Here is a 16,144-nt window from a genome sequence, read left to right on the forward strand (position 1 = left end):
TACAAATTCTAGACCTTTCTTCTAGTTTTATACGTGTGTTTTCTTTTACAGAGCAAGAACATGATCCTGGATCAGGCCTTTAAGTATATAACAGAAATGAAAAGACAAAATGATGAACTTCTGTTAAATGGAGGGAACAATGAGCAGGGTAAGTACAGATGCTGCTGGGGGCTCTAGAGTTTCTTTCCCACATTTCTGCTGTGTCTCTGTGCTAACAACAAAGCCTGGAACCACAAATGGAAATCCCAAGGAATTATGCACATACAGGAAAAATACAGCTGCTTAGAATATTTTGAAACAAAAAGCCAACAGAATGCCCAAGTGAGTGTTCTGGCACATAGTTATGAGATAATTAAGGAATTGTGATGTAAAGTAATTACAGAGCTTATAGGTGATGTGGCATCATCTAGTAAATTCTGCCCCAGTTTATCCTACTGTAGTGACCAGAATGATTTCTGGCAAACTTCAGTTAGATTTTTTTTCATCAAAAAGATGTTTTCTTCATTCATAAAGCTTTTTTATTTTCTTTGAAAAGCTGTAGAACTTATAACAGCTCATTTTTTAAAAATATAATGCATCATATAAAATTTACTTGAATAGATGTGTAAAAGTACAGTGATGGAGGTATGACAGAAATAATCTCAGAGCTAATGTTGTAGTTTGTGATTTTTATTGCTGCTTTATTGTGATTTTCCCAGTTTGGTGAGCCATCTCTCAAGTGTATTGCCAGTTTCTGTGGCTTTGCATGAGTACTTTGTATTTCATTTTGCCTGTAATTTTTAGATGTAATGAAACTTAATTTTCCTGGAAAGCTGTAAGATTATCAATTAAAACACTTCTGGTGTTTGAAAAAGAGCAGGGAAAAGAAAAAGATTAATGTGCTTCTCTTTCCTTCAGGAATTAAACAATTTTGATTAGCATTCAGTTTCATCTGAGTTAGTCCTAATGTTTTTTCCTAAGCAATTTGATATATCCTGCTATTGTCAATGGAATAGTCTCTGAAATTTGTTCACTTTCCTATTCAGTAGAGAGACTTATCAGGATAAGAGTGCATAGCTTTTACTCACCATTTGAAAAGAACATACCTTATTAACGATTTATTTCTACAAATTATTTCATTACTACACATTGTTTGCTCTCCAAATCATGTGGTAACATTATTTCATTATTTTCTCTGATGTAATGGAGTGCTCTCACTGTTTTGTAGCTGAAGAGATAAAAAAACTCCGGAAACAGTTGGACGAACTGCAAAAGGAAAACGGGAGATACATTGAGCTACTGAAAGCAAATGATATTTGCTTGTATGATGACCCTACGATCCACTGGAAAGGAAACCTCAAAAACGCCAAGGTCTCCGTTGTTATTCCCAGTGATCAGGTTCAGAAGAACATCATTGTCTATTCAAATGGGACTCAACCCAATGGAAATAACCAGGGAGCATCTGTGCAGGGAATAACATTTAATGTTGGTCATAATTTACAAAAGCAAACAGCCAATGTTGTGCCAGTTCAGAGAACTTGCAACCTAGTGACTCCTGTGACAATTGCTGGTATTTATCCCACAGAAAATAAGCCATGGTCGCAACCTACAGTTTCTCCGCTGGCATCCGCTCAGACAGCTCCAGCAGGGAATGTTCGTGAGCTCTCCACCCCAGAGAATGAGCGAGGTGTGCCCACCACTGCTCCTGCCAGCTCACAGAGCACACCTCGACCTCCAGCAGAACAGGAGCTACAGTGCTCTGCAAGTAACACACCACAGAATGAGCAAAATCCACTCAAAAGTAAAAATGATGAGGAGGGCACTAAATCAACAAAGAAAACACTCCTGCAGGGAACCAGCATTCCTTCCAGTGCCTCTGTGGAAGCCTCCCAGGTTCAACCGGTAAATGCAACTTGCTCAAATACACACAGTTCCAAGAGTGACCTCCAGGAGAGCTGTGCCGTTTCAACCACGGACACAGCTTGCGTGCCACCTGCGAGACTGTCTGCTGCAGAGAGCTGCTCTTCTGCAAATGTCCTCAAAAGTACGGACGTGGTCAGCAGTGCTGGGACGCCTGCGACGTCTGCAGCAGAAGGAGTTAAGGCTATGACAGCAATAAGCACTCTGGCTGCCAGTCCCCTGGAGAACTGCTGGTCCTTTTCAGGCTCTTCAGGTGTTGGCGCTTCAGACTTGAAAAACATGAGTAGCCTTACCCGGATGCCTTCAGCTGGGAACACACAGACTACGTGGACAACTTTGCAACTGGCAGGAAACACTGTTCAGCCGCTGAGCCAGACACCATCCGGGATAATGACTGCCCTCCTCAACGAGCCAGTCAGTGGTGCTGGGACTGTGTCTTCTGCCCACGGCAGGCCTTTGACTACAAGTATCAGTTTGCATGCTTCTCTGCCTGGGGATGGCCAGGCAGCTGAACAGATTGTAGTTACCTTGCCCTCGTGCCCACCTGTACCTATACAGCCTTTGATCAGCCAGCCACAGGTTAAAGCTCAGGCTGCAGGAAATATCCTTCCATTAAACTCAGCTATGCAGGTGATTCAGATGGCTCAGCCTGTCGCCTCAGCTGTGACAGGAGCACCAACTAACCAGAATGTCATCATTCTCCAGCCTCCAAACCCTGCTCCGTGCCCGCCCATTGTGAGAGCAGAAGTTCCCAGCCAAAACGTTAGTCAGCAAATTGTAATTATACAAGCTGCAAATCAGAATCCTCTTCCCCTCCTCTCTGCTCAGCCTTCTGCTTCTGTAAGAGTCCCTGTGAATGGGCCGACTGCAGTCGCCAACTCCAGCGGCTCCGTGCAAAATGCCTCTCTTCCACAGACTTTCGGAGGGAAGCACCTTGTCCATATATTACCAAGGCCATCTTCTTTGCCATCTTCTAGCTCTACACAGACATTTTCTGTGACAATGTCCAGTCAACAGCACCCTCAGACTATCTCATTAAATGGGCAGCTTTTTGCATTGCAGCCTGTCATGTCTTCATCTGGAGCTTCAAACCAAGCCCCTATGCAAATTATTCAGCCCACCACCAGCGAAGATCCAAATACCAATGTTGCCCTCAACACATTTGGTGCTTTAGCTAACCTCAATCAAAGCATATCACAAATGGCTGGACAGAGCTGCTTGCACTTGTCTCTCAGCCACCCCACCAATCCTGCGACTGTCAATAACCAGATTGCCACAGTCAACTGCGTGTCATTGCCAACTTCTGTGGCATCTTCAGTGCCTGCAGAGGTCTCGGTATTAACCAGTGCATCTAATTCCGTAAATGCTTCCCCACAAAAATTGGCTGCTGGCTTGCCATCTAGTGCAAAATCAAAAAGGACTAACAAAAAGCCAAGTACAAAGAAACACCAAGCAGTCAGTAATAAAGCGTCCTGCCCAGCAGTTCCTTGCAAAGATGCAGGGAAGGTGGACTGTTCTTCTGTGGAGACGGTGGCAAAGCCTTCAAATGGTGAAGGGCCACCGGAAAGTGCCCCGGCAGCGTCACAAGCTGTAACCCCATTGCAGGTGGGCAGCGCGGCTGCATCGAGCACCATCAGCATTTCTGACTCTCCTTCCAAAGAGGCTGCGAGCTCTGAACAGGCAGTGAAAACCCCCTCTGCTCCAGAGCCGAGCTCAGCAGAGGTTCCTGCCTCCTCATCACTGGAGTCTGTCGTGTCAGAGCAGCTGCTGCTCGCTCCACCGCCAGCCAAAGACGCTGCTCCTCACCAGCAGGCCCAGGGATCTCAGAGCCACCCACCAACTGCCTCTGTCTTGTCAGAGTCTCCTAAACCCTCTGAGCCCCACAACACCTTAACATCCTCTCATAGAGAAGCACAGGTGACACATTTGCAGGTTGCAAATGGGACTTCAGCAGTACAGAGCAACACAGCAGGTCATACTTCCAAGGTAGGAATGATTTCCGAGTCGTGCAATGTTGCGCAGGATTCCTCAGTGGTAATGCAAGATGCGGACTTGTTAGAAGGACAGGGTCTAACCAAAATGCTGTCTGATCTCACAAAAGAAAGAACAGCTGTGGAAAAAACCTCTTCATTTACTGTTCAGGGGGAGCATTCTAATTTTCCTATGGAAAACTCTAAATCAGCAGAATCAAATGTTGATTTGCCTGAGAAGCAGGAACTCTTGCTGATGAACACGGAAAGTGACACTCTCTCCCAGCCTCACTCGTGCATCTCTGATCAGGAAGTAGTCAGTGCTTCCCTTATCACTAGCAGGCAGGCAGACTCCCCCATGTCAACCAGCTCTGGCAGCAGTAGAGGCTTCTCGGTTGCGTCTATGTTGCCAGATACCACCAGAGAAGACGTCACGAGCAGCACCTCCACCAGTACCTGTAACAGCTGCACATTTTCAGAGCAGACTGACATTGTAGCTCTTGCGGCGAGAGCTATTTTTGACCAGGAAAGCCTTGAGAAAGGTGCAGGGGGAATACAGGTTAGCACAAGGGATGTCATCTCTAAGTCTGAGGTTGCACCTTTGGAGAGAGAGCAACAGCCTTTTAAACCTCAGTCAGTGAAAGAAAACAACACAGGGCCGCTGGAAGCGGCACCAAACAAATTCAGTGCTCATGAAGCAGTACAGACCAATGTCGACAGGCAGGTAGAGAAGCCAAGCTGCTCTGTAGGAGGTGTGGAAACATCAAGCACTTCTTTGCAGATTTCCACTTCCCAGACACCCAGCATAACCAGTCTAAGCGTGAATAATCTGATACACCAGAGCCGCATTGTCCATCCCCTGGTGAGTTGCTCAGGTTTATCCCAGTCTTCAGAGCCTGCAAGTGTCCCTGCAACTGTGAGCCTCTCCCTTCCATCTAGCACATATATCAGTCCGTCTCCTGGACCTGCTCTGATGAGTGAATATGCGCAGGAACAACTGAATGCTATCAGGGCAAGCACCATGCAGGCTCCTCAGCTGCAAGAATCACACTTAAAACAGCAAAACCACGAAGGTCGCAAGGACTCTGCCAAGAGGGCCGTTCAGGATGACCTTCTGCTTTCTACAGCCAAGAGGCAAAAGCAGTGCCAGACAGCACCCATAAGGCTTGAGGGGATGCCGCTGATGAACCGAACACCAGAGGGTATTGCTGATCAAACACAGATGCTGGTTAGTCAGATTCCTCCTAATTCATCCAATTCAGTAGCACCAGTGAGCAATCAAGGGCATGCTGATGGCCTCAACAGGTTATTCCCACCCAACAGCAGTTTCGTAGCGCCGGCTTTGAGACAAACTGAAGTTCAGTGCAGTTCTCAGGCACCGCTTTCAGAGCAGCCAGGGCAGCACTTGCAGCCAATTCAACATGTCCCTGCCCAAGGCATCTCTCACCTTCACAGTAATCACCCGTACTTGAAGCAGCAGCAGGCTGGGCAGTTAAGAGAGAGGCACCACTTGTACCAGCTGCAGCACCACATCACGCACGGGGAAAACTCAGTCCACTCTCAACCCCACAGCGTCCACCAACAGCGAACGATACAGCAGGAGGTGCAGATGCAAAAGAAACGGAATCTCATCCAGGGAACACAAGCCACACAGCTTTCTCTGCAGCAGAAACACCACGGAAGTGATCAAACACGGCAGAAAGGTGGTCAGCCCCATCCTCACCACCAACAAATGCAGCAGCAGATGCAGCAGCACTTTGGAGCTTCCCAGCCTGAAAAGAACTGTGAAAATCCTGCAACAAGCAGAAACCACCACAACCACCCTCAGAGCCACATCAGTCAGGATATTTTGCATCAACAGCAACAGGATGTTGGCAGCAGACAGCAAGGCTCCACTTCAGAACATGTGTCAGGGCACAACCAGATGCAAAGACTTATGACCTCGAGAGGCTTGGAGCAGCAGATGGTGTCCCAGGCCAGTATCGTAACCAGACCATCAGATATGACATGCACCCCTCACAGACAGGAAAGAAACAGAGTTTCCAGCTACTCTGCTGAGGCTCTCATTGGGAAGACGCCCTCTAATTCAGAGCAGAGAATAGGAATATCTCTTCAAGGCCCTAGGGTTTCTGACCAGCTTGAAATGAGAAGCTATCTTGATGTTTCTAGAAGTAAAGGGTTGGCGATTCATAATATGCAGGGCCGCTTGTCAGTCGACCACACAGTTGGCTCAGATGTGCAGCGTCTTTCTGATTGCCAGACATTTAAGCCCTCTGGACCCAATCAACAGCCAACGGGCAATTTTGATGTACAGGCTTCAAGAAACAGTGAAATTGGCAATTCTGTGTCATCCCTCCGAGGCATGCAGTCACAAGCGTTCCGAATCGGTCAGAATGCTGCGCCATCCATAGAGAGGCAGAAGAGACTGCCCTACCAGCCAGTACAGGGTATTCCAGCAGGGAACACCCTGCCATCAAGGGAAAATGAAAACACGTGCCACCAAAGTTTTATGCAGAGTTTGCTCGCCCCTCACCTTGGAGATCAAGTCAGTGGAAGCCAAAGATCAATCCCAGAACATCAAAGGAACACGCAGTGTGGTGCCTCCTCCACAATCGAGTACAACTGTCCCCCAGCACGGGAGAGTGTCCACATCCGAAGGGATGGTGATGGCCAGAGCAGGGAAAGCTGTGACATGTCCACCATTGGGGCAATTAACACAAGGAACAGTTCATTGACTATTCCTTTTTCGAGTTCTTCCTCCTCAGGAGACATTCAGGGTCGCAATACAAGCCCAAACATCTCTGTGCAGAAGTCCAACCCCATGAGGATGACAGACAGTCATGGAACTAAGAACCACATGAATACACCCGTTTCCAGCAATATGCATGGAGTTGTGAGGCCAACTCACCCTCACCCTGCAGTTTCTCATGGAAACGGCGAGCAAGGGCAGCCTTCTGTTCGTCAGCCAAATTCTTCAGTCACTCAGCGCTCGAGGCATCCTCTGCAAGACAATGGAGGTTCTAAAATACGTCAGCCCGAAAGGAATCGATCTGGAAATCAGAGACATGGAAATGTCTTTGACCCTAGTCTTCCCCATCTTCCTCTGTCTGCCAGCGGCAGCATGATCCTTGGGCGCCAACAGTCCACGATAGAAAAAAGAGGAAGCATTGTCCGATTTATGTCTGATGGCCCTCAAGTGTCCAACGATAATGCGGCCCCTGACCAACATACTCTCTCCCAGAATTTTGGATTCCCTTTTATTCCAGAGGGTGGCATGAATCCACCAATAAATGCTAACGCTTCTTTCATCCCTCCAGTCACTCAGCCTAGTGCCACTCGGACACCAGCTCTAATCCCAGTTGATCCCCAGAATACACTGCCATCCTTCTATCCACCTTACTCTCCTGCCCACCCTACCCTCTCCAATGACATTTCTATCCCTTACTTTCCCAATCAAATGTTTCCCAACCCAAGCACGGAGAAGCCGAGCACTGGAGGTTTAAACAATCGATTTGGATCCATTTTGTCTCCTCCCAGGCCTGTTGGTTTTGCTCAGCCAAGTTTTCCTTTGCTTCCAGATATGCCACCAATGCACATGACCAACACATCGCACTTATCCAATTTTAACTTAACTTCCCTGTTTCCAGAAATAGCCACAGCTCTTCCTCCAGATGGCTCAGCGATGTCGCCTTTGCTTTCCATTGCAAACACATCTGCTTCAGATTCTTCCAAGCAGCCCTCAAACCGCCCTGCCCACAATATAAGCCATATTTTAGGTCACGACTGCAGCTCAGCTGTATGAACTGGCAGACTGACTTCTGGTCTGATGTGTTGTTTATATATTTAAGAAGAAGGAAGCAGATCTTAGTGGCACCCCTGGAGAGACCATTCATAGCATCACTGTTTGTTTGGCTAAATGTATGTATATGGTACTTTCCATATTTAAATAGACGTTGTATTTCCACCCACCTTACTAACTCTAAAGCACCAGTGCCTATAGCAATGCTTACTTACTAGGAAACAGTAAGGATGCAACATTGAGAGCTGTGCAAATCTTGGTTGTTGATTTTCCAACAGTCAAGTTTGATGTCCGATTGTCCCAAGGTAAGGGCCACCCTCAGTAACACATGGAGTGAGAGCATCCATATGGGAAATAGGAAACAAGTGCTACAGGTGACTGTTTGTTCATGATGTGTTTACCTGAAACTGCAGAGGAGCTTGGAATGGTTTGGGTTTCTCTTTTTCCTTTGTAAAATATCTCCATGAGCTTCAACACAAGTCAAGTCTGTGTTAACCCAGTGCTAATTGGAAAAGGCATTTGTTGTGCAGCTTTTGTCTGTCTCAAGCTTGTCACATACATGTGACTTAAGGCTGACTACCTGGTGAAAATCACTGTGTGCTCCCATGGTCAGCAATTAAAAATACTGTTTTAGAAAATTTAGATTTCTTTAACCCATGACTTTCTGTTTCCAAGAATCTTGTTTGGATCTCTTTCAACAGTGGCTTCAGTTATTGCTGAACTCAGTCAATGTTTCAGTGTAGCTCACCACTCCTGGTGCAGTCAGCAGACAGCAGCTGTGTTTGTTGCCATTCCTTGGGGTGGGTTTTGTACTTTGTTTAGCACCTTCTCAATGTCTTTTTTTTTTCCCCTGTCTACTTTTCTTTGGCCCATGCTCCAACACCAGCTTTCTGATTTCTGTAAGTGACAGCCCTTTGTTGTAGCAGGCAGCACAACAGGAAGAGGACTGAGCCTGTCCCATCCTACAAAATGAGTGGACATTCTTGGGGGCACAGTTTTTACTTGATATTGCTGATAGGATTGAGTCTGAGTTAATATCAGTACTCTGCACTTGAATGCACCTTTTATCTAAATCTGTGTGATTGTGGCTGAAGGAGGAACATGGGTGTGTTGAGAATGAAACACAAAGGAAGACATTGGGATTTGAGGAAGGATGATGTGTTTGTAGATGCATGAGAGATGGAGTGAATGTGTGTGTGCTGGCTGAGTCTTCAGTACTTTCACTAATTTTGGTCCTAATTCTTTTAAAGGAAATGAGTTAGGTAGATTTTATTTCTTTAATGTCTCTGCAGTGTGCTTTTTCTTCTAACAGGACAGAAATTGACTTGACTTTTATGTGTTTGGAAGTACCATTGTGGGTTTGATTCTTCAAACAACATAATAACTTCAGGTTCCATGACATGCAGTCATCCTCTGCTTGTGTGTTGCTCACCACAGCATCATCTTGTTGCTTCTGGTGGGACCTGTCAGAAGCTCCTGATGAGGGCATAGGCAGGAGCAGGCTCCCTGGGATTTTTTGTTCTGCTTTGTTTCTTTTTATTTGAAAGGTGGAAAGGAAGATATTCCTCCATGTCCAAAACCAGGACCCACAAAGAGGAACCTAGAACAGTTTTCCACAGCTTGACTGCCCAGACTTCGGTTTTGCTAAGCCCTTTTACACTGATCCAGAAAAGTCAGGAGGCTTCGACATGAAAAATAATTGGGCTGTGTCTGTAGTGTGTCCTGACAATGTCTCTGCTCTTGTAACCTGTGGTCTGGTGTTTTCCTGCAAGGTGAAGTAGAACAGTTCTGATCCTGGTTGGGAATCACAGAACGAACTAGGTTGGAAAAAATCATTTGAGATCATCAAGTCCAACCTATGACCTAACCTAACACCTCCTCATCAGCTGAACCATAGCACTGAGTGCCACATAGTCTTCTTTTTAAACATGTCCAGGGATGGTGACTCCACCATTGCCCTGGGAAGATAATTCCATTGCCCCATCAATCTTTCAGTGAATAATTTTTTTCTGACGTCTAACCTGAACTTCCCTTGGTGCAGTTTAAGACTGTGTCCTCTCATTTTGTCAGTGGTTGCCTGGGAGAAGAGACCAACCCCCACCTGACTACAACCACCTTTCAGGAAGCTGTAGACTGAGAAGGTTTTCCCTGAGCCTCCTTTTCTCCAGGCTAAACAACCCCAGCTCCCTCAGCCATTCCTCATAGGGTTTGTGTTCCAAGCCCATCATCAGCCTCATTGCCTCCTCTGGATGCACTCAAGTGTCTCAACGTCCTTCCTAAACTGAGGGGCCCAGAACTGGACACAGCACTCCAGGTGTGGCCTCATCAGTGCCTAGCACATGGGAAAAATTACCTCCCTGCTCCTGCTGGCCACACTATTCCTGATCCAGGGCAGGATGCCTGGGCACGCTGCTGGCTCATGTTCAGTCAGCTGACAGCCAGTACCCCTAGGTCCCTTTCTGCCTGGAATCATGATATAATTCAGGTGGAGCTTATCTTAAGTGGTGCATCAGTTCTCTGTTTCTTGTGAGTATTGCAGTTCACAGCAAGGCAGTTTCTCTCTGCCACAATGCAGTCACCAAGTGGCAACAACTGGCCTGTGCCAGTCCCAGGGGGCAGGGGTTAGGAATGGATCGGTCCTCAGCCTCAAACCAACTAAGCCAGCTGCAGGGTGTACCCTGGTGAGACTCTTGACCAAAGGGGTGTCTCCAAGGGTCTGCCTCAGGTGGTGAGGTGGGTTCCATGACAGTGACTGTTCCATGGGTTCAGGATGGTAAGGATGGGGATTGAAGCAGCAGCCACTCCGTGCATTACACACTTATCTGGTCTTTGAGGAGGAAAGCAAACACATCCATTCTTGCTCTCTTTAAATGGAATTGTGTGTGCAGCAATTGGTTTGGCTTTCAAGACAAACTAGTGAAAAATTAAGCCCTGGCTTGCAGGACTTTATATAAAGATGCTAATCCTGCTCATCACTCCAGGCATTCACAGAAAATCATATTAATTTCCTCTGCTGGGAAAACCACACTACTTTATGATGTCTATGAAAACTGAAGAAAACTTAATAAACTTAAAGCTGTTGCAATGCTTGAATGTCCACAGATCCACTTGGCCAGATAGGATTCATCCCAGAGTACTGAAGGAGCAAGCAGGACATACAGCAGGACCCTGCTCGATCTTCTACAAAATATCTGGGAGTCTGGACAGGTCCCTGCTGAGAGGAAGGTAGCCAGTGTTATTCCAATCTACAGAAAGGGCATGAGGCAAAAACACAGACTGAGAGTTTGTGTTCCTGGAAAAATGGTGAATATTATACTGGGTACTGTTGAAAGTAGTTTAAGGAATAATGCAGCCATCAGGCACAGGCAACATGGATTCACAAAGTTAAAGTCCTGTCTAGCTCATTTGATACTGTTCTGTGATAAGGTCACCCACCCAGTAGGTAAAGGTGGTGGATGTAATTTTTCTGCATTGTAGTAATGCCTTGGATACTGTCCCTCACAGCATCCATCTGGACAAGCTGTTCAGCTGTGGGATTAGCTGGTTGATGGTGTGCTGGGTGAAGAACTGGCTTAAGGGCAGAGCTCAAAGGACTTTCAGTGAATGGGGCTACGTCTGGCTGGCACCTGGTCACCAGCAGTGTTGCTTGGGGCTTAGTTCCAGGGCCAGTTCTATCCAACGTATTTATCACTGATCTGGATACAGGAGTTGAACACACCGTTGGCAAGTTTTGCTGCTGGTACCAAACTTGGAGGTGCTGTTGACTGTTGCCTTGGAGAGGGATCTGGATAGACAGTCAGCCTCTTTGCTCTCTGCAGCTCCCTGACAGGGGAAGTGCAGAGGGAGGCGCTGATCCCTTCTCCTGGGATCCACTGACAGGACACATAGGACTGGCTCAAAGGGGCGCTAAGAGAGGTTCAGACTGGACATTGGGAAGCATTTCTTTACTAAGAGGGTGGTCAGACACTGACACAGGCTTGCTAGAAAGGTGGTTGATGCCTCAAGCATGTTAAAGAGGCATTTGGACAACATGCTCAGTCCTGAAGTGGATGGAGGCACTCCAGGCAGTTGGAGTGGATGATCACTACAGGTCTCTATCAACTGAAATACCTGTTCTATTTTCTTACTCCTCCATATTTATTGCTGTTGTCTCAAGGCTAAATGCAGTCCTGAGTATTCAAGATAGAATATGTCAGCTGTGATTTTATTTGGTTATTTTCATGCTGCACATAATTTTCGGAAGAGACAGTAACTGTCAGTGAGTTTCACATGCACCCTTTCTGTTTACAAAGACAACCAAAAACAGCTCCTCCTTGCTCACAGGATGCCTTCAGTGTAGGGAATCACAGCTCAGGCATTTCAGCCATACAAAGACTGTTGGGACTTTGCAGGAACTGCTCAATTTTGCTGTGTGTGGCTGAGAAGTACTTACTGTGTGACCCTTGGTCTTCTCTGGAGGATTGTATTTTGTTGTGACAGGTCACTTTGTCGTCCTTCTCAGGCCTTTTTCTGAAACCTGACGAGACCAGGATGGAGAAATGTCATTTCATTCCCCTCCCTGAACATGGCAATTTCTGTTGAAGTTCTGTGTGAGTCTCTTAACATGCTGTAAGTGATGCTAACTGGTTCCATGGCATTGGTGTGGGATCAGAAAACTGCTGTGACAAGAAAGGTAGGCAGACCTTCTGTGAGAGCCTCATATCAACACATTCTTCCAAATTCTGATATTTACACTGATATTTTAAAGTTCTAGATAACTTTTTAATTAAAGAAAATTGGGTCTGTTGTGTAGCCTTTTGGTGTAATTGACTGCCCAAGATGGGCTTTGAATGTTGAACCTGGCCTGGTCCTCTGGTTTGAGAGCAGCTTGCGAGTTTCAGTTTCTCTTATGTTCATGCTCTTTTGCCTTTAAGAGGAACCGGGGGGGACTGGATATTTCACATCAAAAGAGAGGAAAATAGATGTTAAATTTCTGTTAGTTTTTAATTATTGTTTGGGGTTTCTTTTGTCACTGTAAACTAATCCCACCTGCCATTCCACATCCACCAGGTTTCCTGCACTTAGTTTTGTAGGTCACATTGGTATCTCAGTCCTTCCCCAGGGCCTCAGGCTCTGCTCTCAGGAAGAGGAGTAAATGCAACATCTTAGGAGTCCTTCTTTTCTTCAGTTTTCCTTTCCCTCCCATTGAACCTGTTATGTTTAGGTGTCAGGTTGAAAAGGTTCACCTTACCTTGATCTGTGACTGGGGAGGGCAGTTTGAAAAGGGAGCTTCTGCAGGTGGAATGATTCTGGTTTACTTGTTATGAAAACCCTTTGACAAGCAAATACATTTTCTTCAGCAAGCATCAGTCACATCAGTTTTCTTTTTCTCCTGAAGACTACCCAGCAATTAATGGTTCCTTTGTTTTTCAAAATACGCTTGGAAAAGATTTTGTGGGTTTAACTGCAGTTTGTTAGCCTGAGAATGGCATTTTCTCTTCCATAGGACTTTTTTTGGAGGTTACGTACACAGGGTTTATTTTGGCTTTGAAGGAAGGAAAATTACCCAGTACTGCTTAATTTAGAAAAATCAGCAGTGGAAGGGAAGGGTTGGGCACTGACTCTGGGGTGGGACTGCCACAGCTGACAGACATTGTGTGGCTGTGGGTTTCAGCTTGGCCTAAATGACTTCAACAAAGAATAGTAAATAATATTGGGCTGGATTGCATGTATGACAGTGTAGTCCATATTAATCCCTTAAACAGCCTAGGAGAGTAAGAGCAGAGGTAGGCTAATTTGAAAACAGGCAATAAAATAGTAATGTGTTAATATTTATATACCTTTTTCTTGAGAGAAAGGACCTCATTTAGGAACAGTTAAAGAAAATGAAAACTGAAGTGATTTGAGCTGGGGGCTGAGCCTTACTGCAATGGGTTTTCCAGCTTGCCACTGTGCTGCTGCCCAGGTGGAAGAGCACCTTTCTGAAAAAAAATATTAAAAGCACAGTGCTAGTCCCAAGCCTCCAGAACTTTGCACATTTTTCCTACTGCACTTTAAAGCTCTGCTGCTGCTGCTGTGGTTGGTGTCTGTAGTGCTGTTGCAGGAAACAAGTCATGTGGCAGGGCAACTTGCAGAGGGCATGGCTGGAGAAGAGGGGCCATTTATTTCTGGTCTCCTGTTGTCTTCTCACCTTTTCTGAGGTACTTGTGCAGTCTTGGCTCAAAGACCCAGTCAAATTCCCACTGTTTCTGGATGACTGAATGTGCTGAGTCCTCATCTTTTGCTGTTCCCCTAGCAAGTTTCATGCTCATCACTTTAATAACGGTCCCACTTCCCCTGGCAAGATAGAGTAGCACTGAACCTGTTTATACCAGATCAGTAATTTTTGTTTTGTTTTCTGATACAGTGCTATTAGGAGATCCATTCTTTGCTATCACCTGACCTGTTACCACCTACTGCTGTTCCCTTCTCCCACTGCTGTGATCCAGCATGGGTAGCAGACACAGGTTTGTGTGAGGGTGTTTTCAATTTCCAACTGCCTCTGCAACCCGTAAATTGGAAACCTCAGAGCACCAAGGTTTTATTCCCACAGAGAGAAGGTTACTCTGTGAACTGGTAAAAGATTTAGCAGAGGTTTTTGGTCCTGACAATACAAACTGATACTCTCTGCAAGCAAGCCCTGCTTAGTTACACAGAAACCATTTATTATTTGCTGATTCCTGTTTTTCTGAGATGATTAAAAGGCTTTCTTTTCTGCCTCACCAGAAGTATCTTTATGAGAAGGTTTCCAAGTTTGCAATATGTGCTGCTGTTCTGGCAATCACAAGTGTGAAACAACAGAGCTCGTAGGGGGGAGGGGGATTGGACCCTTCTCCTGCCTGCTCACTGTGAGAAGGGAAGCAAGTATGGATTTTGCCACAGGAGATTAATCAAAGATGCTGTTGCCCTCCATAATGTAAATTATTTATATTCAGCCCAGAGTATTCTGCTGTGCTTCTGTTTTATACAGCTGTAAATGACTTGGATACGGTCCCAGTGGAAAGTCCTTACTATTTTGTAATGGAAAATAGGAACTCTGCAGTAGAAATCTATAATGAATGAACAGGAACATCATCTTCCAATTGTAAATAAGATCTTGCTCTGTTTATTTTGACATCTTTTTACAAATGTGTTGCATTCAGGTGTAAATATCCCAAACCATGATCTTGTTCAGAGTTCTGAGATTTCTACTGTTAAATGTAATACTTTGTTTAATAGCTGTAATAATTATTTGTATAGATATGAACATGATAGTATTTTATTAAAAAAAAAGGAGAAAAACACTCTTTAAATCTTGTGTTCTTGTTGGTACAGCTTCTTTTCCCACAGAAAGCTATGCCATTCACTCTTAAGTAGAGGTAAAAATAAAAGCTTTGCTTCGAGACTGGGAATTTACAGTCAGAGTTTTCCACTGCTGTACATTCTCTGCATATACCAGAGAATGCACCATATTAGTTGGAGATACAAAACTACAAAATTCAGAAGAAATAAATATTGATTGTGTAGTATCTAAAAAATACATGGCAGGTGCTGTCCCTGCTCCAGTGGCAGCAATCACTGTTGAGATACAACTTTCATTTTATAAAATGCTTCTCATCACAGTCCCCTTCCATTGGTTTGGAAGTGATCTAAGACAGTTTTGTCAGAGTTTGAAGCTAAAGGATGCAGTTTGGATGAGAGCAGGACAGAGATCCTGCAAGGTAAGTAAAGGCTTTTTTGGGAGACTGCACAATACTGAAGTTGACAGAATTACTAGGAAACAATTCACACGCTCCAAAAAAACCTGGCTTGTAAACCTCAAAATAGTTGCAGGCATGGAAGTTGCCTTTAGGGAAGGTCTTAATTTAAAAAAAGGCTGAAATTTAGTATTAAGACAGTGGGGCTTTTGTTCCTTCAGTGACAACTACAGTTCAGTCATAGCAGAAGGGAGGGGAAACAGGACATGAGGGAGTTGCCTTCCTCTTCCACACTGCAGTGCATTTCCCCTGCCCTGGCTGTTCTGCCAGTCCAGAGGCTCGAGGGGGAGTTGTAACAGCTCACATTACTCTGGTACTTTTCCTGACTTGTGAGGGGACATTAGTATTGTACAGAAGCTCTTTCCTTCTCCCTTCAGTCGTAGTGGGCAGACCAACTTTACCTACATTTCCTGAGAAAACAGGGAATGTATGGAATGTAAGAAAGAAGTATTTTACAATGAGAGTGGTAAAACACTAGAACAGATTGTCCAGACAGGTGGTGGATGCACCATCTTTAGAAAGGCCTGGTTGGATGGGGGTTTGAGCAATTGAAGTAGGTCCCTGCCTATGGCACTGTTTATTTCCCTTTCAGGAGTTGTGCCCAGCCAGACCCCCCCAGCAGCCACAGCCATCAAGGAGTCAGGCAGCCACTGGGTGGGATAGCTGAAGCACAGAGCCCAGCAGGCAGGGTAAAGCTAAGAGGAAATTTTAAAAATTGATGC

The 16,144-nt window shown here is 45.5% G+C and overlaps 1 protein-coding gene across 4 annotated transcripts in view; it reads left to right on the forward strand.

Moving 5' to 3' along the window:
• The window catches only part of USF3 (upstream transcription factor family member 3), a 33,762-nt gene extending 19,079 nt beyond the window's left edge, over window positions 1-14,683 (forward strand). For all 4 annotated transcript variants that reach the window (XM_088051829.1, XM_014253421.2, XM_088051828.1 and 1 more), the window contains 2 exons: window positions 52-148; window positions 1,208-14,683. In XM_088051829.1, the coding sequence (XP_087907955.1) occupies window positions 52-148; window positions 1,208-7,671 (6,561 nt within the window). In that variant the 3' untranslated portion in view covers window positions 7,672-14,683. The remainder of the gene's footprint in view (window positions 1-51; window positions 149-1,207) is intronic.
• Window positions 14,684-16,144: the final 1,461 nt, after the last annotated feature.

This window comes from Pseudopodoces humilis, chromosome 2 (assembly GCF_049639895.1).
Source record: "Pseudopodoces humilis isolate 2021_Gansu_Grassland_sample_001 chromosome 2, ASM4963989v1, whole genome shotgun sequence".
Classification (NCBI taxonomy): domain Eukaryota; kingdom Metazoa; phylum Chordata; class Aves; order Passeriformes; family Paridae; genus Pseudopodoces; species Pseudopodoces humilis.